This window comes from Vicugna pacos, chromosome 1, assembly GCF_048564905.1.
Source record: "Vicugna pacos chromosome 1, VicPac4, whole genome shotgun sequence".
In the NCBI taxonomy this organism is placed as follows: domain Eukaryota; kingdom Metazoa; phylum Chordata; class Mammalia; order Artiodactyla; family Camelidae; genus Vicugna; species Vicugna pacos.
The window spans coordinates 51900709-51924257 of record NC_132987.1 but is presented as its reverse complement, the minus strand read 5'-3'; the positions used below and the strand labels follow the sequence as shown (position 1 = coordinate 51924257).

At 32.4% G+C, this 23549-nt stretch overlaps 1 protein-coding gene across 4 annotated transcripts in view; it reads right to left on the bottom strand.

Annotated features, from left to right (window-relative positions):
* ATP11B (ATPase phospholipid transporting 11B (putative)) overlaps positions 1-23549 on the bottom strand; it is a 97485-nt gene that overhangs the window by 62336 nt on the left and 11600 nt on the right. For all 4 annotated transcript variants that reach the window (XM_031682006.2, XM_031682011.2, XM_031682016.2 and 1 more), the window contains exons 2-7: positions 18154-18270; positions 10453-10542; positions 8705-8785; positions 6570-6677; positions 6248-6376; positions 5540-5643 (exon numbers count right to left, since the gene is read on the bottom strand). In XM_031682006.2, the coding sequence (XP_031537866.1) occupies positions 5540-5643; positions 6248-6376; positions 6570-6677; positions 8705-8785; positions 10453-10542; positions 18154-18270 (629 nt within the window). The remainder of the gene's footprint in view (positions 1-5539; positions 5644-6247; positions 6377-6569; positions 6678-8704; positions 8786-10452; positions 10543-18153; positions 18271-23549) is intronic.

Here is a 23549-nt window from a genome sequence, read left to right as displayed (position 1 = left end):
AAAACTATTAGTGACCTCCAGAGCTTTTTAAACTTTTGGTTTCCTGAAATTTAGAGTGAGTGGCCTGTTGTCATAATGAATTTTCATACCCTGACTTTTCAGTTCCAGCTTCCACTACCAAAACAGCTCTGTAGCACAGTCAACTCAAGTGTAAAATTACTTTCTACTATAGTGAGAAGTAAATTCTAAGTTGAAGCAAATTCTAAGCAGAGCTTCATGTTAATCATTTAACATGGCAAAGAACTATTCAGCATTCCCTTCCAGATGTCCCCTATTATCCCTCCTGTTTCTAGGGCACCGATGCTTTACCCTTTGTGGACTCTGGCTTCACTGTTTCTTACTAATCTCTTACTTCTACTTCGTTCAGCTTCCTGTATCAGGGAGCAGCACTTAAAAAAAAAATCATCTCCATTTAATGGAATTTTATGTAGCTCTGGTTTGAGCCTCAACTTTGGATTTAGATTCAAAGAATCAACTCAGCTGATGTCTCCTTGGCACTTTTCATAGATGATGTGTGGTCAGTTTTTATTTTCCTAAGCTAAATTCCAAGAGACCTGTTTTCCTTTATTTCATCTATCCTATTATCCTTGATTCTAAGGCATTTCTTGTATCTGTTCATGCCAGTTCCATGCTAGATTAACTCTTGTTGCACTTTCCTTAGTCCTTTCTCCAAACTCACACTTTGATTTGTTTCTAAATGGAAAGAACTTTATTCTCTTTTCTGATTATAAAGACTAAATACACATTTTATAAATGATTCTGAAAATATGAAAAGACATCAAAGGGGGAAATAACCACCACCGGTAATTCCATTACTCAAATAAAACACTGTTAATATTTTAAGGTATGTTTTCTAGGCTTTTTTTCATATGCATATAGGTAAATATTTATATATCTCATGTATAAAAATACGGTTGGTAACACCCCCCCAATGTGCTCTGTCAAAAACAACTACATCATTATTTTTAATGGCCACATATAGTATTGTATTTTGGGGTTATTACACGATTTATTTAAGTAATTCGCTAGTGATGGAAGTTAAAGTTTTTTCCAATTTATGGATAGTCTAAACAATGCAGCTCTGAACAACCCTCTGTACATATCTTTTCACATTTTCATTAAGGTAAATTCCTAGAAGTAGAATTTCATTATTTCGTTAGGAAAACCTCCTAGAAGTGGAAGTGACGAGTCAGAGGTTTAAAAAAAAAAAAAGTGGAAAGAATAAAAGAAAGAACAAAAAGAGCAAAGGAGCATAAAAAGAGAAAATGGAGAATACTGTGAAAAAGGCACCTGTAGAACCTGTTTTTATTTCATCTAGTGGTTTGGCAGAGATAATTTCTTACCATGCTCTAGCCTCTCCTCAATTAGTTATTTAAGTTCTTTAAAAAGACAATGTAACCCAAGTTAACAAACAGGTAATTGTGAAGGAACTGACAATGTTCAAGGGAGAAAAATTAATAAACACAGAAAAATGTTTAGCCTTTCTAATAAAAAAACAAATTAAAACTAGGTTCAAAACTATAAAACTATTATCTACAAAATCAGCAAAAATTTCAAAACTATAATACTTAATAGCAGTAAAATTCTGAAACAATACTTTGCTCATGGCAATAAAAAATAATTCAATGTTTCCATTAAGTAATGTGTCAGTATGTTTATCAAAGGCCAAACTCAATTAGGGTTTTAATTCACTAACTCCATTTTTGCAGCTGTTTGTTCTTAGGGAATAATCAAGTATTGGACTATAAACTCTTTTGAGAGTCAGGAGCTATCGCTGCTTCTTTACTGTTGTATTCCCAGTGTCAAGCACTATGCCTCAGTTATTGGAGGCACTATCTGATGAATAAATGGGCAATAAAAACGTTCTCACATACTTTGATTAAGTAACAGTTTGGAACTCTTATCATTCATCCACTCAATCAACAGTTAATTACTGAGTGTCTGCTATGTGCCTGACACTGTTCTAGGTACTTCAATTCAATAGTTAAGTGAACTATACACACACAAATCTTGCTTGCACATATCACAGAGAAATACTTCAATAAAAGGGAAAATTTAAGTGCAAAAAATTAAGTACATAATATATTTATTCTTTTCTATTGTCAACAAATATGTAGTAGTGACTCCAATATGCCAGATCTGTTCAGGTGTTTGAGATACATCAGTGAACAGAACACACAAAGATGCCTGTCCTTGAGTTTACATTTTAGTTGGAGAGGGAAATAATAAGCAATAAATACAAGTAATTTACATAGTATACCAAAAGGTATTATGTGCTATAGAAAAAGAAAAGCAGAACAGAGTAAGAATTAGGTCCCAGTATTACAGTCAAAGTAAGCCTCACTGAGGAGGTGATTTAAGCAAAGAGTAGAAGGTGGTAAAGAAGCTAGATAAGGAACAGTTAGTGAAAAGGTGGGAGTGGGTATGGCATAGTCAAGGGAAAATAAGAAAGCCAATGTAGCTGGAGGGTGAGGCAAAAGGGAGAAGGGCCAAAAACTAGGTCAGAGAGGAAATACTGGAGATGGGGGAAATCAATAAGGTCATATAGATCATTATAAAGATAAGAGCTTTGACTTGGAGTGAGATAGAAAAATCACTGCAGCGTTTGAGCAGAGAAATGACATAATCTAGCTTACATTTAAAAAGGATCACTCTGGCTACTTTTGTGAGAACAAACTGACTGCAGGGAAAAGAAGGGTAAAAACAGAAAGAACAGTAAGGATGCCTCTGACAGAAATAATTCAAGCAGGAGATGATGCTGGTTTGGACCAAGTTAGTAGCAGTGAAACTGGTGAAAGATGGTCAGATTTTGGATTTATTAAAGAAGGTAAACCAATAAGACATTCTGACAGATTGAAATGAGATGTGGGTGAGGAGGTGAGAAGAAGTGAGTAGTGAGGATATGTGAAGAGTCATCGCTGACTCCAAGGTTTTGACCCTGAACAACTGAGAGGATGGACTGTCGTCAACTGAGTTGGGAAAGGCTGTTAGCATAAACAGCTTCAGAGGGAAGGTCAGGAGTTCAGCTTTCAATATGATTACGTTTGAGATTTCTACTAAATATCCAAGTGGAATTGTGGAACAGGAATTTGGATGTAAGAATTCGAAGATTGGGAAAGAAGTCTGGGATGGAGATATAAATTTGAAATCAACAGCATGTAGATGGTCTTTAAAGTCAAGAGATTGAATGAGATCACAAAGGAGTGAGCATACATAGTGAAAGTATAGGTAGAGAAGGGAAGAGGATTGAGAATAGTCCTGGAGCACACTAACATCAAGAAGTCAGAACTAGTGAAATTAGAGGAAAATCAAGAGGGGAGTGTCCCAGAAGCCAAGGGAACAAACTGTATCAAAGAGGAGGGAATGATGAACTATCCAACTACTGGATTTTGAATTGGAGAACTTAAGTGTAATAAGGTGCCATGCAGTATTTGTTAACAGCAAAACAATGGAAGAATCAGGTATTCAAAGACTGCAGAATGGTTAGATTCTAGTACATTTACTAAGACTATTAGGCAGCCATTAAAAATGATCATGAAGAATACTGTGCAGTAAGATGGAAAATATTTCAATGATAAAAACAACGCATATTCTTTCAAGAAATATTAAAAAATAAGGAGAATAAAAAAGGTAATTAAAAGGCAGCTGAAATCCTAACACCAAGAAACAACTAGTAACATTCTGACAAGTAATTCTTCCAAGTTTCTCTCTATACCTATATATTTTTTCTATCTTCCTAACTACTTGCCCATCAAATACATACACATACACATTTCTTTTCATATAATTATGATCATATGAAACCACAACTCTTATCTTATTTTATTTAATATTATATTTTAGTATGTACCTTTGTCATTAAATTCTCTGAAAGCATCATTTTTATTATCTACATAGTTCATCTTCTATCTGTACCATATATCCATTTAAGTATTCTCCTACTTGGACACTGAAAATGCTTTCAATGCTTCCCTCATATATAATATATAATAAAGTGAAAAAATTTAATTTATTATATATAATATCTTTGAGTATATTTATTATATGTAAAATACCTTGAGTTCCTCAAGGACAGAAACTATGCTTACTCATCTTATTTATCACCTATCATAATGAGCACATAGGTGCTCAACAATAATTTGTTAAATAAATGAATAAAAATAGCTGTAAAATTTTTGAAATAATGGCATAATTACGAATTATCTTTCTATTCTAACAGTCTTCTGTAATAGTTATGTTATGTTAATATTTAAAAGAAAATATACACTTTTATTAAGGAAGAGGAAAAGAAAAAATAATGAGGAAGACCTTATATTTAAGTAATTAAAAAGTTTTAAAAATTTTTCTCCCCATTTTCCAAATAATGTAAAAACCACCCACCAAAGCGTTAGTAATACTTGATCTCATATTAATCTTATGCTTGTTTAATGCTGCATCATTTTCTAGTTTTTAATAATCTTATAATTTACCCTTGCCTGGGACTTGGAAATAACAGCAATATAGAACTCATAAAGTACTAAATTTTTCCATTAACTCTATTTTATAGTTACAATGCTTGTAAAGCACAAGACTCCAAACTTTTACAGTTAACTGGAAAACTCTATACTGCATTTGACTTTGATGAAAATGCAAGACTTAGAACATGAGATAGAGAAAACTCCACTATAAATATGTGGTTCCAGAACAAAGATGAGATTTGAAAAAGTCAATGACTAATGATAAGATTTTGAAACACTTCAACCAACAGAGGGAGATATGTGACAAAAAACTGAGGGTAATTTTTACAATATGGCTGTAATTTATATTCTATCACCAATTATTGAGAAAAAATAAGTTTAGTTTGTAAGTCTTTAATAATAAAAAGTTGTTTCTATTCCATAGTCCACAATAAGCAGTGTATCATTGAAAGACGACTTACATTTTATTTAATGAATTGTAATATTAAAAGGGAATTAGTTCCTAGTGAACAAAAAGACATGCCTTCATGAAGTACACACATAAAGACACACACCCACACATACCCTCATTAGATTATTTTCTTCTAAGGAAATAATCTTATTTCTGTTATAATTACTATTATAAAGTTTTTAAAAATTTTTTTTATTGAGTTATAGTCAGTTTACAAAAATAGTTATCTTTTTCTTTCTTTTTTTTTTTTGTGTGTGTAAGGGGGAAGGTAATTAGATTTATTTATTTTTAGGGGAGGCCCTGGGGATTGAACCCAGGTCCTTGTGCATGCTAAGCATGCACTCTATCACTTGAGCTATACATTCCCCGTATTATAAAGTTTACTGTTATTGTTATAAAGCCAGTTCATGCCAAAAAAGAAGGTAAATGGAATAAAAGTAGTACTTTTGAATCAACTTTAACTTAGAATTCTGGTAAATTCTGCCTTTACCATTTTCCCCCATTAATTGATCTCCTGCCTTGCTCACTCCAGTAATGTCTTCAATAAGCTAAAGATTTCATCGCTCATTTATGATCGTAAAAACAAGATCTGTAAACAGGACTTAAAATGAGTATGGTAATCACACCATACCTGTACAAGTCCGCTTCTGGTTGCTGACATTCTATTACAGCTACAAGAGTGTCCAAATTAGCAACTGTCTGTAATATTGCTGTTTCTGGAACTGCCACATGTGTCTGAAAAAAATTAAATTGTAGTTTCAAGATCCAAATGGGACCTTAAATATCATCTAATTTAAATAACATCTCTTTTACAGATGAATTCATAGCATTCTCTACTTGAGACTACTTAGACAGCAGAGGAGAGAAGAATGTAAAATAACAAGTAACAAAAGAAGCTACTGTGATTACATGTCCACAGAGGCAATTTGCATATAAGGAAATTAAGTCTGTGTTAATAGTCACTACTGTTCAAAATTTATTGTAAACAACTTAATAGTAAAAAAAAAAAAGTGAATCAAGTACAATCCTTGATTGTACTCTGAAAATTGAGAAAAATTTAAATGTGTCTCCCATCTGAATAAGTACCAAAATATTGAAAGATCATATTTTTCCTAAAAATAGTTCTCATTTTAAACTTTAAACCACATGGGGCTATCCTTGAAATAAATACCTAATAGTATTATTTCTTTAAGAAAAAAAATTTTTTTTCTTAATTTAAAACAGTAATTTAAAACATCTTTTATGAAGTCAAACTTTATCACCTTAAGCAAAAGAAAGTATCACTATAATCCAAAGGCATTTTGTTTACCAAAAGCAACACACATATACATATACAAACCTTCAGGTTAGTTTCTCCATCCAAACTAGCAGTTGTAACGTGACAGGAACCATCAAGTCGATCTGAGGACAGAAGCACCAAATCTGCAGGGAAAATTTCATCTTTGGCTATTCGAACAATATCACCCACCTATAAAGAATTTTGGGGAAAAGGGAATATACAGATTTTAAAAGGCCAGATATTATTTTCATTCAGTTCTAAACAAGTGGGCTACCCTAATATTTTAATGTAGGAAAGAAGGCTTCTAATTAAAATATAATTTACATTAGAATTTGTGATACCAAGATAAAACTGATTTTTTTTTTTTAAATGAAATGCATACCCGGATGTTTTTTGATCTAGTTTTTACAAGGCCTCCACTTCGAACAACATAAACAGGAGCTCCATTTACTTCATTATCTGAGTTATGTCGTAACCAATCTTCATATCCCTGTAAACATCAAAAAATAACAAGTGCCCCTTTTAGTATAATTAGAAGATACTTTTATCAAATGAAAAAAAGAAACATAAAAACTTCTCCCAAAGCATTTCATTCATTAGAATTACGTTAAGCTATTTTGATGCATATATCATAGGTATTTGACATTCCTTACTACTAGAAACACTTCTCTTGGTTTTCATTACACACATGTTTCTGGTTTTCACAGTACCTCTCTAGTTACTCCTTCTCAATTTCCTCATGGGAGGCTCCTTCTATGTTATCTTAATGGGCCTTTTTTCATCCTTCACTTCTTACAAGATCTTCCTATTTCTGTATGTTCTAAAACTTTTAAAATTATATCTTTAGCCCATGTCTCTCTTCTTGAACCTAAGTTGAATATCCAACTGCACTCTTAATATCTCCATTTTAATGTTTCACAAATACATTAAACCTTTCAAAACTAAATTGATGATGTTATCCCCCAAGTTTGCTGCATTTCCAATGTTTCCCATCTTGACAAATGATCTCACCATCTACTGAGTTGCTCCTACCAGCATCTGAGGAGTCATTCTTGATTTCTACCTTTTCTAACATCTATTCATTTAATAAGTTCTATTGCTTCTATGTACAAATGATACTTTAATCATAGAACATAAATTCACAGGGCATTATTACAGACAATAAATAGAAAAAAATAAACAGATTTTGAAACCGAGGTTGAGTTTTCACTCTCTTAAACAACAGACCAACAAAATTATAATTTGTACTTCAAAATGAATATGGTAGGCTATACAGATCACCATCAAAAAAGGAAACAAGCATTTCACAAAGAATCCTTTGATTAAATGTTAAAGAGTGGCATTTTTTTTTAAGTAGAAAAAAACTTGTGCTATTTTAGGGAAAATTCAAGAATTCAGTGGTACAGGATAAGTATAGATAACGGAATGATATCTAGGAGATAGCATTAAGTGATAAAAGTAAGGTACAGAACATGTTATATTCTATGCTATCATTTGTGAAAAATAAATGCTTGCTGTAAATGACATCTGCAAAACCAAATAAATATGTAATTGCATGAAGTAATCTGGGTGCTTACTAACTTACACAAATTCTAGTCTGCAACAGAATAGTGAAGAAAGGGAAATCAAACTTAGGACAGTAGCATTGATACTGACACATCAGAAAAATAATGTACTGTTAAATCTATAGATTCCCCTTATCTCATGTAAGTAACAAAGAATATACTACATCCCAGAATCATAAAATGTTTGTCAATTTGTTTCTAAGTCAATTTAAATCTTATCTTGAAATCTTATAAAATGAAAATATATCACACTTACACAAGAAAATTCAAATTAACCCTTTTTCAGGTGCAAAGGATCAACTCTGTATAACTGAGCCTCTGACAAGACTTTCTGAGAAGTGGTAGCTATACAAACGTGACATTTCTAGGAATTTTTAAATTTCTTACTTGCCATGTTTACCCAAGAATCCTATTTTTCTATACCTAGATTTTAATATCAATTCAAAAGTCAGTTGGAGCTATTTCCCCTAGGACACTACTTTACATAAAAATCAACATCACCAGAGAAGGTGTAAAAAGTAGGAAAGCACTACACAATTTTTCTTCAGAAATGTTCACACCAGAAGCACAAGCTTCACTTCCTATAAATATACCCCCTTTGAATTATATTTCCTTGAAATACTGCCAAATTCTATAAAGATCATTATTATAATTAACCTGTTCATATATGAATTGGTTTGTACCTATAAAATGTTTGCTTTTAGATGTTTCCTAGGTATGTCAAAGGAACAGCATATTTTAACAACTGTAATCATCCCATGAGTCACCAGGTACCTAAAGTATAACAGGGTGGCTTAACTCAGTTTAATTTTACTGTATGCAAAATCAAACTAATTTACTTCTTTCTTATGAAAATTATTTTCACAACAATTAATTTTACTTCGGAGTGCAAATACTAAGCAACTTCTGAATAACTTGGGGAAGAAAAAAAACAATAGAAAGTAATTCATACCTGCTTTATGGCAGTAACTGTTATCACAAAGAACAATGGAAGTCCACTGGTAATTGGACTGGTAGGTGTATCAATCATAAGCTGGATTTTAAAAAAGAATGCAGAATATTATATTTTATATTTGTACATATCACACTATTAACATCTAAAATCTCATATTTATTTGGGAATTCAGAGAACATCATACAAAATATGGATCATGGTCCAGAGTGAAAAAGTTCATAGTTTTTCACAAGCTCACTTGGTTGGCTATTATATGGGGTTAGTAAAATATCTAAATCTATTGCAACCCCACAAATACTGGTAGGATGGACTCAGTCACTCAGCTTTCTTAGCACACACAGTACTTAAGATCTTCCTCAATATTTGCCTTGAAGTAGAGCTACAGTTGCTCAAAATCTCATTTAACATTCTTTGCCCATCCTGAGAAATGCTGAAAAGTCAGTTTTTACCCTGGGATCCAGAATAAACTCACCACTTAGGGAGAGAACAAGAAATGGGACTAGAGAAAGGGTTTTCTCTACAAGTGACTTTATTACAACTAGCAGACCCAGAGGGCTACAGCTTGTAAAATGATGCTATAAATACAATCTAAATCATACAACTGATTTAGATTAGATTTAGATTTCAATAAATTGCTGGAGAAGTAAAGAAAATACTTGCAGTAATTATGTTTGGTTACTTGGGATGTGGGTCTAATGATTTATTAATGTTCCTCTACTCTGGATAGGCTAATTAAATTTGTTCTATTCCACAGACAAGGTGAATTCCTGATCCTGGCTAGTAATTTCACAAATTCATGCATTATATCAATGTGGTTAGTATAAATTTCTTATTTTTCTGACCAAACCCAAGCTGATGTTGATTAAAAAAAAAAAAAAACAGAAGTTCTTTTTCTGTTCATGAAAGAAAGCAATACAAAAAAATTTCCTGAAGTTTTAAAGTGATTACTTGACAAGTTTTTTTTTCCTTTTGAAAGCCCAGGTTCTACAGAGAGAATGGTTCAAAGTTTATACAAAAAAAAATTCAATGCCACATTGAAAGAGACTGCTGATCAGAAAAGAATATGATCAGAAAGAATGATCAGAAAAGAACATGATCAGAAAAGAATAACCTCTTCAAAAGAAAATGACAATTACTAATTTTGAATCTTGAACTTTATACTCAAGTTTTGTAAGCTGTTCTCTTGATATCTTGATATTAGAAAAAAAAAGTACAATGTGAAAATTAAGAGACTGTCAAACAGCTTATATAAATACAGATTTAAGTTAAGAAAATAACTTCGTGGATAAAAATCTACATAGTGATTCTTAAAAATTATAATTAAAAAATTGTTTAAATAAAAGTAAAATTTAAATTAAAAAAAGAAAAGCTAAAGAAAAATTTACTTTGTACAAAGATGAGGCCAAAAACAAGTGCTGTATGTTAGAAGACAAATGTTTATTTTCTGAGGCAGAGCATCTAAAAGAATGATGTTATTTTCTTGGGTTTGATTATAATTGTCAGCACCACAGCACATCAGTGATAAAACGAAATACAATTAATCTTAAAATTCATAGGCTATTTTTTAGACATCTACATGTGGTTTAAATCATTGTACTCACTGAATACAATGAGGAAGCGCTGCAGAAAAAAAAAAAAAGGCCCTAAAGTCAAATGATTTAAAACACAATGCAACCTTTCTCTGAAGATATATTCTTAGAAATCATATCTATAAACTTAAAAATTTATGAAGCGATAAAGCTTACCTGAACCAAAAATATAATAAGAAAATAAAAGTTTGCCACTCTTCTGAATTGTTCAAATAAATTTTTTGGAACAAAATTCCACACAGTATACTAAAAAAAAAAAAAAAAAAGGAGAGGGGAGAGATGAATGAATTAATATTTCAAAATAATATATACTACATACATGTAATAAAAAAAGTAATATCAGATTAACTAAGCCCTTAGCTAAATTCATGTAACTCTTGATGCTATAAAACTATCTGGTTTTTAGAGTTTCAGGACTTTTATTCAACTTTTTATCTTTCTTTTACTATTTATTGGCAATTTTAGTATAATTTTAAAAAATGAGATAAACCAGAATCTATTAATTTTGCTATTAAGTCCTTAATTTTTTGTAAGTTGGAAATGGCAGATCTAAAATAATATTTTAATAATTTATTTTGGATTTTGTTTACACAAAACTAAATCTAATGTTAAAGATGAATAAGAGCTGATAGAAATGCTAACACTAGATTCAATTCAATTCATTTCATGTTTTATTTAGCTCAGTGTCAGAAACAGAGGAAATGGTATAATTATTCAATTATTTCTCATTAAGCATAGGCTGCAGAAAAATAACCTAAAATGTGAAAAAAGATTTAAAAATACTTTAAATAGTTGGAGATTTTTGTTTCCTGAGGTAAGCTTGTATCACTATAAATTTCCCTCTTAGAACTGTTTTTGTTGTATTCCATAGGTTTTGGATCTTCATTTTCATTTGTTTCTAGGTATTTTTTTGAATTCCTCTTTGATTTCTACATGATTCACTGGTTGCTTAGTAGCATGTTGTTTAGCCCCCATGTATTTGTGTTTCATGTTGTTTTTTTCTTGTAGTTGCTTTCCAGTCTCATTGAGTTGTGGTCAGAAAAGATGCCTGATATGACTTCAATTTTCTTAAATTTCCTGAGGCTTGTTTTGTGGCCTAGCATTTGTTCTATCCTGGAGAATGTTCCATGTGCACTTGAAAAGAACGTGTATTCTGCTGCTTTTGGATGAAATGATCTATACTCACGAATTAAGTCCATCAGGTCTAATGTGTCATTTAAGGCCAGTGTTTCCTTATTGATTTTCTGTCTGGATGATCTGTTCATTGATGTAAGTCAGGTATTAAAGTCCCTACTACTGTTGTGTTACTGCTGATTTCTCTCTGTATGTCCATTAATATTTGCCTTATATATTTAGGTGCTCCTATGTTGGGTGCATAATATATATTTATAATTGTTACATCTTCTTGGATTGACCCCTTAATCATCATATAGTATGCTTCTTTGTCTTTCGTAACAGTCTTTATTTAAAAGTATATTTTGTCTGATACAAGTACTGCTACTCTGGCTTTCTTCTGATTTCCACTGCATGGCATACCTTTTCCCATCCCCTCACTTTAAGTCTGTGTCTCTAGATCTGAAGTGAGTCTCTTGTAGGCAGCCTATATATAGGCCTTGTTTATGTATCCATTCAGCCACTCCATGTCTTTTAGTTGGGGCATGTAGTCCATTTACATTTAAAGTAATTATCAATATGTATGTTCGTATTGCCATTTTCTTCAAATTGGATTTATTTCAGAAAAATCTTGAAACAACCTAATCTTACACCTAAAGGAACTAGAGAAAGAACACACAAAACCCCTGGTATAAGGAAAGAAATCATAAATACCAGAGCAAAAATAAATGAAGTAGAGACTAAATAAACAATAGAAAAGATCAATGAAACTAAAAGCTGGTTCTTTGAAAAGACAGACAAAGTTGATAAACTTTTAGCCAAACCTTCAAGAAAAAAAGGCCTATATCAATAAAATCAAAATTGAAAAAGAAGTTACAACTGACACTACAGAAATACAAAGGATCATTAAGAGAAAACTACGAACAACTACATGCCAATAAAATGGACAACCTAAAAGAAATGGACAAATTTTTAGAAAGGTACAATCTCCCAAGACTGAACCAGGAAAAAATAGAAAATATGAACATAACAATTATCACTAATGAAATTAAATCAGTAATTTAAAAACTCCCCCAAAACGAAAGTCCAAGGACCAGATAGCTTCACAGGTGAATTCTACCAAACACTGAGTGAAGAGTTAATACCTATCCTTCTAAAACTTCCAAAAAACTGGAGTGTAAGGAACTTGAGAACTACTTCTATGAGGGCAGCATCACCCTGATCTCATACCTGGCTATCACCAAAAAGAACACAAATAACAAATGTTGGTGAGGATGTGGAGAAAAGGGAATCCTCCCATACTGCTGGTGGAATGTAAATTCGTGCAGCCACTGTGGAAAACAATACAGAAGTTTCTCAAAAAAGCTAAAAATAAAGCTACCCTATGACCCAGCAATTTGACTCCTGGATATATATACAAAACAGTAACAAAAACAAAACCCCCCACTAATTTGAAAAGATACATTTTGCCAAGGTATAGGAAAACAACCTAAGTGTCCATCAACAGATGACTGGATAAAAAGATGTGAGATAAATACACAAACACACACACACACACAATGGAGTATTACTCAGCCATAAAAATAATGAAATTTTGCCATTTGCAGCAACATGGATGGACTTGGAGGGCATTATGCTAAGTGAAATAAGTCAAGAGAGAGAAAGACAAACAATATATGATATCACTGTGGGATCTAAAAAAATACAACTAGTGAATTTAACAAAAAGAAGCAGACTCACTGATATAGAGAACAAACTAGTGGTTACCAGTGAGGAGAGGGAAGGAGGGCAGGGAAACATAAGAGTAGGAGGGAAATAAAGGGTTATTAAACAAGGACCTACTGTATAGCACAAGAACTATATTCAATATCTTGTCATAACCTATAATGGAAAAGAGTCTGAAAAAAAACACATATATATGTGTGTATATAATTGACTCACTTTGCTATACACCTGAAACACTGTAAATCAACTATAAATCAACATAAAAAATCAACTATAACGGAAAAGAGATTGAGAAAGAATATACACACACACACATATATGTTTAGTATATAACTGACTCACTTTGCTGTACACCTGAAACAGTATAAATCAACTAAAAAAGGAGTTATTATGGGATTATATGAAATCATCTGTGTGAAACTTTTGAAAATTATAAAGCACTACAGAATTTAAAGAATCTTTCATTCATTAAAAAACCTTTAGATAAGTTATCACTGGTATAACCACCAAGAAAATCTCATAAAGGACACAAAAATCTGTCACAATGTCAATTTTCAAAGTAAGACATTAGAATATCATGCTCACAAACAAAGATGGTAAGGGGTTAAACAGCTTTGCTCTAAATCCTTAATCCAAGGTCACTGAATGTCCTTGGACCTAATCTTTCTGTACCCCACTCTGTGCCTCTACAAAATGAAGACAATAATAATTACACTGTATAGGATTATTAAATATGCTAATATACTTATGAAGAACTTGGGGCAGAATCTGGCTTATGCTAATTGCTATACACATGTTTGTTATATTATTAATCAGTTTATAAGCCTGTAATGCTATATTATGTGGGCAAGGTAATTCAGTACAAATTTTACTTGTGCCTTTCACTACTCACAACACAACTTTATGAAACAGGGAAACTTTATAGCACTGTTACATTCTACTGGGAGAATGTAAATGGGGTAAAGTAAGATCCCTGAGGCTAGGGACATTGCTTTATTTGCTGCTCTACCTCTAGTACTTACACTAGTACTTGGCACACAGGAATCAAAACTGTAGCAGGATAGATAGATAAATTAATAAATACGGTTGGAAATAAATTTTATTTTCAGATAACTCTTCTCATGTCAGGCAATGAATGCAGCCTTAATGGTTATTGACCAATTCAAGATTTTTAAAGAGATAGTTTACTTAATTCTACCTGGTGCAACATAAGATGGTTCTAATTTTATGTCAGAAATTTGTTTCTTAATTAGTTATTTGATACATGAAACATCCTTTCCCATATGAATAATTTTATAAATAGGGTTAAGTTCCCAGAAGAGCCCACAAAAGCCTATCTGTCCTAAGTGTATAAAAAGAGTAGTACAGAATCTAAGATCCTGCCTTTCTTAGGTGAAACGACATTTTCAGTTCTAACCTGGCACTCCTGAAACATAACTCCCTGTGGTGGTCACAGCACCAGTGCTCCAGAATCTGGGGTTGGGAACTATGTTCAGGGCTCTATAGAGAAGAGAAGTAGATACTTCTTAGAACCAAAACAAGTCACTGCTCAATATGCGTGTATTAGATATTAATTCTGGGTCAAATCATTACTAGCTGATCTTAACTACAGTAAAAAGACAGTTGTCCCTACAGAGGTCATAGTATTTCCATGCAACTTCCTCAGTCACCAGATCAAATGGGTAAAACTTCATAAGAATTAAGTTGGCTATGTTCTATGTTTACATCAATCTATTTAAATTATAATAGTGACAATATATTTTGTCTTCCAGAATCTTGAAAAGAGCAACTGTATAAACTGACAAAATGGCAACTGGTTTCAGGATTTCTTTGGCTAGCTCAATAATACAATGGAAAAACTCAGATGGTACATAAAAATTTCTCATGAAAGTTAGTTTACAAATGTTACGAACTGTTGTTTTCAGGTTTTCTGAAATATAAACAAATTAACAGATTGAATGAGTCCAAATTCTGTGCTTATCCTGCCAGAGAGGTGGCATTCAAGTAAATATTAAGACACATGAAAATGCTTCTAAGAAAAATAGTAAATGATTGTTTTAAAATGCTTTTAATTATGTAACAATGGCCAAGAAAAATGAATTCAAAGTTTACCTTCTGTATAGTATATCATCTTTTTCCTCCTAAGGTCTGACATTTTAGTAAGAAAACTAAAATAGGTTATAAAATTAAATCTTTCACAATTTAAGGTAAGGAAATTACCATAGTAAATTAAATTAAACAAAGATATCATGCATCTACAATGTGCAAGATAATCTCTTGCACTACAAGAGGAATGTAGAGATAGGTAAAGAGGAATAAAGATAGGTTTAATTTAAATAAAGAAAATAAAGAATATATCAATAGCTATATTCAAGGATAAAGTAAATGAAGAAACATACAAAGAATGCGAAGAGAAAGCAGTCAATGAGAAAGATTTAACAGAAGAGGTCACATTTGACATGGGCTTTAAGAGAGGAACATTCAATAGGCTGAAAATAGGGGGTAAACAGTGGGAGAACATTTCAGGAAGAAGGACAGGAAGAATAAAGGCAGTGAGGAGTAAAGTTCATCATGACTTTGTGGGATACAAGATAACGCAGTCTGAAAGGAGTTTTATAGAAATAATAGGGGAGAAGAAAGTTAATAAAAAGGGAATAACCATAATAATAATTATTATTATAATTAGAAGCCACCTCATTTATGGTCAGGAAAAAAACAGACACTGTCCATATAAATAAAACAGACGCTGTCTATATAAATAACTACATTCTTGAAATTGTGGGCAAAATCATGAAATCTATACTCTCTGCAAAAAGATACAATCTCTATTTAAAAAACTGCAGTTATCAATACAAAATCATAGCAAAGGCATAGTAGTACAGAAGTTCAACGTGAGTTTACAGAATAGCAGGTAATCTGGTTTGAAAGGAGTTTAAAAAAGCAGTAGTGGAATAATACGGAAGTAATACGCAATGAGAGTCTCCACATGTTTATTTAAATATCTACATTTTTGAAGCTGTAGTCAAAAACATTCAACTTAATACTGATGTATTTGAAAACAGTCATACAAAGATATTTAATCCTAAAAGTTTCCCACGATACTCAGCTTCCAGTACTGGCAGACTGAACTCCCAGCAGGTAAGAATTATGAAAACTAGATTAAAACAAACTATTTAAAATCCCAGAAGTATCCAAAATACAGACAGAAACTGGAAGAGAGTTTAATTTCAAAAAAATTACAAATGGAAGGTGTATAATAGTGAGCTCTGACCTCTTAGCCTGGAGACACTATCCAACTCTCACAGTTCCGGCAGCTGAACACTGGGGAAAAACTACCCCCTAATTAGCAAAATACGACAGAGATTTAGAGTTCAGGGCTGGAAAAGCAGCTGGGAATTTAAGGGGAAAATACTGATAGCAAAATCATAAAAGGAAAATGATCCAAAATCAGAACATAAACTATCAAAACCTAGTCTGACAGCTAAATGATGCACTAAAAAGGAAATGAACTTCTGATACTGATATTTCCAACAACAAAGATGAATCTCAAGACTATGGCATTAGGAGAAGCCAGACACAGAAGACTCACACTATGTGACTGTATTTATATGAAATTCCAGAAAAGACAAAACTATAGTTACAGGAAGCAGAGCAGTTGCTAGTGCTAGAGGTGAGGAAGAGGGGGACTAGCTGCTAGCTTTCTGGAGTGACAAATATATTCAATATCTTGATTGTGGTAGTGGTTACATGATGTTATACATTTGCGAAAACTTATCAAATTATATACTTAAAACTAGTGAATTTTATTGTATATACATATACCCAATGTTTAAAAGAAAAAACTTAAAAATTCTCATGGACATTTCTTGCATCATTTACTAAGAACTGTGTTATCAATCTAGAACTCTCTATTATCCTAGATTTTGGTATTTCCCCTTCCTGCCTTCTACTTGAGAACCATTGTCTAAAATGAGATGTCACTAATAGGTGTGTTGCAAAAATAAATAATGTGAAGGTTGTAAAAAAGGAACAGGACAAAGGAATCACTGGCCTAAGACAATATCTTTCAGAAAAATGAGATCAGGATTAGACAGAAAATTTTAGTTGCCCTGGAAGGGAGGGAAAGAGCAAGACAAAGATGCTTCTTAAGATGGTCTATTATGCAACAGGTATGCTCAAAGGAGAACCTGACCCTCAGTCTCTGACTCACATTCTCTATAATTGACCTTTCCAATACAGTAGCCACTAGTTGCATGTAGCTATTAACACTTAATTTTACGTATATTAAAATTAAATTAAAAATTAAGTTCCTCAATTACATTACCACATTTCAAGACAAATAGCCCCATGTGGCAAATGGCTATCATATTAGCATGGATAATAGCATGGATAACATTTCAATCATGAGGGAAGAGTCTATAAGATAGCATTACGCTATAATATTCAGTTTCAAGTTAAACTTTAAACACCTTAAAAATGTCATGGGAAAAAAAAATGAAACAAGGAAGAATATATAAGAGTGAAGCAGTACTTTTGTACTACAAAATGTTTACACAGAGTCATAAAATTGGAGGAAGTCAGGTTTTAAAGTCACACAGAATTGAGTTTAAATTCTTATCTCATCCCTAGGGTAAATTATTTTCCAGCACTTTAACTGAAGAAACGGATATAAAATGAGTATAACAACAATTTTGTGAAAGCTATCTTAAAGTTGTTGTAAGGGTTAAATAATATGGAAAGTACCAAATACAGTGCCTAGCACATGATATAAATATTAGTTCCTCGGTTTAATTGCAACTAAGGATAATTTTTGGCATGTTGGCTACCTGATATTAGCAACTAGCAACTCCTTTTAGTTTACAGTTCATAATTTTGGTTAAGATAAATCTACCAATCACCATTTCCTGGAGTTTTAAAGGATCTAAATGTATACTAGAATACATAAACAAATCACTTTTTTTTTTTTGAAACAAAACAGTACGCAACCACAGTTTTAATTATGAAAGTGTTAATTCTTACCTTAGATGAAATGATCCGGTTATCTATAAATTTCTGAGGTGTGTAAAGGCCATTTTGAGGAAACCTATTGGCTATATAAATAGTTCTTGTGTCACTCTGATGAGGTGGGTCAAAACCCTAAGGTCAAGCAAAAGAAAAATAACAGTCAACAAGGTTAGTTGCTATGATTTCTTTACTAATAGTTCTATTTAATTGATCGTATTATATGTACCATTACTGACCTCTGGTAATGAAAAACAGTCCATATTCTGTCAGAATATTTTCACAAGAAAAGAATAATCATATAGAAGACCTACAGAAGCATTTGAAGACAAGGCTTCTTTCCTTCCCTTTCATTCCTGGGGTTCTTTGTTTTTTTTCTTAGGATAGATTCCTATTCAGTGATGTGGAAGTCCTGTGTAGCAAAGGCCTTGTCAGGACCTACCACATTAGATGAAAGGTTTACACTTCATTTCTTTTACATCCAAATCAACTCGGTTTCAAAGAGCTTTGTTCCCGAAGGACTTAACAATGCATTGGATAACCCAGATTCATTCCACACAAGCACTTCTCTGTGCTGGTTACATTATCAATCAACTTCCTAAAATATGGACATATGTAATAATTCTAGCCTCAAATTTAGAAGACCATTTATTAAGGTATGTTTAGTAATGATCTCTAGTGGAAAATTTTCCCTGGTGACAAGAATACTGATAATTTATTCCTACAGTATTGTACTCTTTTCCAGGGTGGCAAGTGAAACTTCTAGACTTCTTTGGTAGATCCTGGGGATCCCCTGACAGGCTGAAAGCAATCACCAAATGCAAGACTTCTTCTAACAGACAATGAATCAAATTTTCTTAGATTTTTATGTTTTTCATGGTGGTCAAGGGCTATCTACTAGCACTACTAAGTTATTAAGAGATTGATTAAACTTGGTATTCATAAACTACAGTGATCCATTTTTATATATTAAGGACTCTAAGTTAGCAATCTACTAAGAAAGTACTGCAGCTGCCCTTCCAATGCTTAGCATCCCTGTAAAATTTCTATCAAGCACAGACATAAACAGATAGTGGAAATTTCCATATTACCTAGAGGGTTATTTTATTTAGCACATCAGGATATTAGCAATGCTATGCATGGTTTTCAACTGCTTTTATTTGTGATTTTAAAAAATTTATTTTGTGATCTTAGAAACAGCTGGTATAGGGGTGTGCAAATTAAATGAATTTGTATACTCCATTAAAAAAATGAAGTTTTATTTTATTTGTTTATGCTACTTACAGTGATGGTCACATTTTATGGATAAGAATGTGCCATGATATGTCTAATTTCAAAATTAGTTTCTTCAAGGATTAAATGTGTCATGCATGCTTATCTTCCTCATAAATTTTCTTTTTAACATTTCACAATTGTGCCCTGTAACAACTCATGGGGGGAAAAGAGCAGGTTTCAAAATCAGAGCTGGAACTCATTGCTCTATCTGGAATATCATAATCATTTTAAAGATATATTCCATTTATTCATTCAATAAATATTTATTGGGTTTAAGTACTACAGGAAGCCATGAAGGATTATGTGATTTGTTATATACGAAAGTAAAACATAACACGCTCCAACTCAATAAATAAATAAATGTACAAACAAAGAGTTTGAATGCTACTGTAGTCTATGGCTATATTTCTCAAAGAGGATCTGCAGGAAGTTTGCCTGTAGAGTTCATAAAACTGAGAGGGACATGAAGGTAACTGAAGCAGTAGACTGCATGGAACATATTTATTCTGCATTCACTTTGAAACCATCTTAACATAACACTAAGTTGTACCGATACCTGTAAACTTCTGGGATAAATTAAAGAAAAAAGAAAGTAAATTTGAGTTTGAAAGAATACATAAATCTTTAAGACATCAAGACAACTGAGACTGAGAATCAGTGATACAAAGACCCTCCCCCAAATATATTATGATACATATATACTATATCCTCTCATTTATGACTAGAATATGCTACACAGAAATGCATGTACTTTCCAGGAAGCAAATGCTCATCATTCTCCATTCATCTCTACTGCATGAATCAGCTATCACATACTAAAGTTTTGGGACTCCTGAGATTTCTACAATTATTTCAAGGAGATATTTTGAAATGTTCCAAAAAATGAAATCAGTTTTAAATTAAACTGAATTTTAAATTCAGTATCACCATATTCCAAGAAATCATGACTTAAAATATGATAATTCTGAAAGAATAATGACAGTCCATTTTTCCTTATTCCCAAAGATGTTACAACATCCAGTTTAAGCATTTTGAGTTGTTTTTCCAGTGGTTAATTCAAATGATCTTAACTAATCATAATCAATGGCATGCATATACATACGGCTGTGTGTCACTTTTTTTCACACAGAAAATGGTTAAATTTTCTATTTGTGACTGTAGTATAAGTACAGCTAAGTGTCCCTTATGGAAATTAAACCTAAAACTTCAATTCATTATCTTCTGTGCAACAATTCAAGCCCCGAATTAAATAAAAATAAAACTGTCCAAAAAATGAAAAGAAGTGACTTAGAGCAGGACTTCAGGACTGTGAATATCTGAAATTGTATGCAAATTTGGATATACTTGCATTTTCCTAATGACAGTAGCATAGCTTTCATCAGATTTTCATGATGTAAAGAAAGTTAAAACCCCTTATTTCAAGTCTCACTTTTATAATCAGCTTCCTATCTCAATATTCCATATTTTAAAAATGACAGAGAATCTGTTTCAACAGCACCTCTACTTTCTTTAACAGGAATCAAAACAAGATCTGTTATCAAAATTAATTTTACAACTACACCATCAGTGTGAAGTTCAACTAGTTTCACACGATTTCTAGCAAGCATTCTCAGCAATTCTATGGCACTGTCAAATCTGAACTTCCTAATCACTTAGCCAGGGCTACATGCCAGGGTTCAGAAACCTGTGGCATGTATTACACTTTCTGTTGTCATCCTAGACTACCCATTCACACTCTGAACTCCTTGATGGCTTGCCTGCTCCTTTCTTCTCTGATTTCATATTGTCCTGGGCAAAGGAACTGAGACAGATTAAAGCCATTTTAGCCACCCTGATTTTATTTTAATCCCTGCTAATAATAAGTACAGTACAGCTGACCCGTGAGCAACTTGGGGGTTAGGGGAGCCCACCCTCCACACAGTCGAAAACCCAAGTATAATTTTAGGGCTGGTTGCTGCATCCTTCGATTCAGTCAACTAACAATCATGCAGTACTGCAGTATTTACCACCGAAAAAATTTCAAATATACAGGGACCTTCACAGTTCAAACCTGTGTTTTTCAAGGGTCAACTATATAGGGTTTTGGAAGCACACAAACTTAAAACTATTTGAAAATAAAAACTCTCATACCCTAAAAAAGTTAAGAAATTAAAAACCTTTCTTTCTTCCATCTGAATTTGTTAACACATGTAAAAACCACTGGTATTAAAAAAAAAGTGGACGAGTATTTAAGGTGGAAAAAAATCTCATGGTGGCATTTAGGGGAAGAACTGACAACACATGGGACTGATTTGAAAGACACTCCTTTTGTAGCAGCAAACTGATGAAGCCTAGGGAAACCAAATTAGAAAAAAGCTTTCTAATTTTTAGAAGCTGGTCTTTGGCAAAAAGCCGTATTTGGAAATGAATCATAACATTTTATATTTTCATACTAAATATACCAGCTTCTGTACTATTCTTAAAATCCCAAAGATTTAATGAAAACAACAAGCATTATAAATAACAGCTAAGAAGAAACTAAAATCATAGTCCTGTAGTGTTACACTTCTTTAACATAACTAAGAAAACATTATCTTTAGAGTTCATGGTGATGAAAGTAAATTTGTGCATTTAATCATTCTTATATGTAATCTATTTCCTGCATAACAGAAAAGCTACAAAACAAGTGAAAAAATGCAAAAACAACAGGAAAAAGAAGCTTCAGAGTCAAAACTGCAATAGCACTGTTATTAAAATAAATGAAGAGAGGTTTATTTAGGTCATACGTTTTATATAACAAAAAGTGAGTTTTGTTGGCTACATGTTCCAATGTACACAAGCACATGAAAAATGGCCTAGGAAAAATACGTTTCTGGGGAAGAATGATTTAATGTATTTTATGAAATCTACAAACTTAATTGTGAACTATTGTTTTCTGGACATAAACTTTAAATAAAATATACTTACATGAAGGTATTATAAGGGCAAGATAATTTTACACTGTTAGCAGACCAAAGCAAGGTGAGAGGGAATAACTTAAAATGCCCATGATGTAAACACAATAATTTAATTTTAGCCTTTTATGTCATGTTACATAATTTTCATTTTAGGATTTAAGGTAGTTTTTGCCATCTATCAGAGCAGTCTGGGCTTCCAAGAACTTTGCCTTAATGCAAAGGTGGCTTGGGACTTTCCACAGTCTAGACATCCTTTCATCTCACCACAATTATAAACATTTTTAATGTTTCCCAAAATCCTTAACACTCTTGTTCTTATACAGAAATGAAAGTAAATGCTATTCTTGTTACCAGATAGGTACAATGTAATACCAAGCATTTATGTTTAGAAAAATCAACCAAAATAATACTGTCACTGAAATAATGTTTCTGAATGACCATATACTTTGCTCTAGAGGCTTTTTTACTCACCAGTTTTCTGATTGGTTGCTTAATTGTGTTTCCCTATTCTCACTATATAGTACATAGAGATCTATATATAATTTCTCTACTACAGCTAAGAGATTACTTGCCTTAAAGTCAGAACTCCTTTTGGGGAAAGAGCCTAAGGGAAGGATCAAACAATGATTTGGGAGGGTGGTGTCTAGTGGTATTTATGAGATGAGTGGATGGCTAGGGCAGAGATTATCAGATATTCTTCAATCAACTGTAGAGTCCTGCCAACAAAGAAATGTCTTGTGAACCAGATAACTTTCAAATACCCTGCCTGATACTCACACTGGTAAAAATCTCTTCAGAAAAATGTGAACTTCCTATTTAAAAACAAACACAAAATGTTTTATATAGATTTACGAGTTTTTCAGGAATGGAACTATCATGTAAAATGAAGATAATAATTTGTCAGAACTTTATAAAGTATTTACTGTTTCAGAAAATTACATCACCAATGGAAATGTCACTTGTACCTGAATCACCAATATACTACACTTCCAGTAGCCTGCATTTAGTGGCCATGCATTCACACTGATTACAGCATCTGAATACTCATTATCTCTAGTGCAGCTACAATTGAGCATTTCCATATGGAAGTAGATATTATTTAATATATTTGTTTATTTTTATTCATATGACAACTAGGGTTTTAATGTTAATATTTAAAAGAATCCAGTTATATATGTAGCAGGCTATATGTTTAAATTTTAT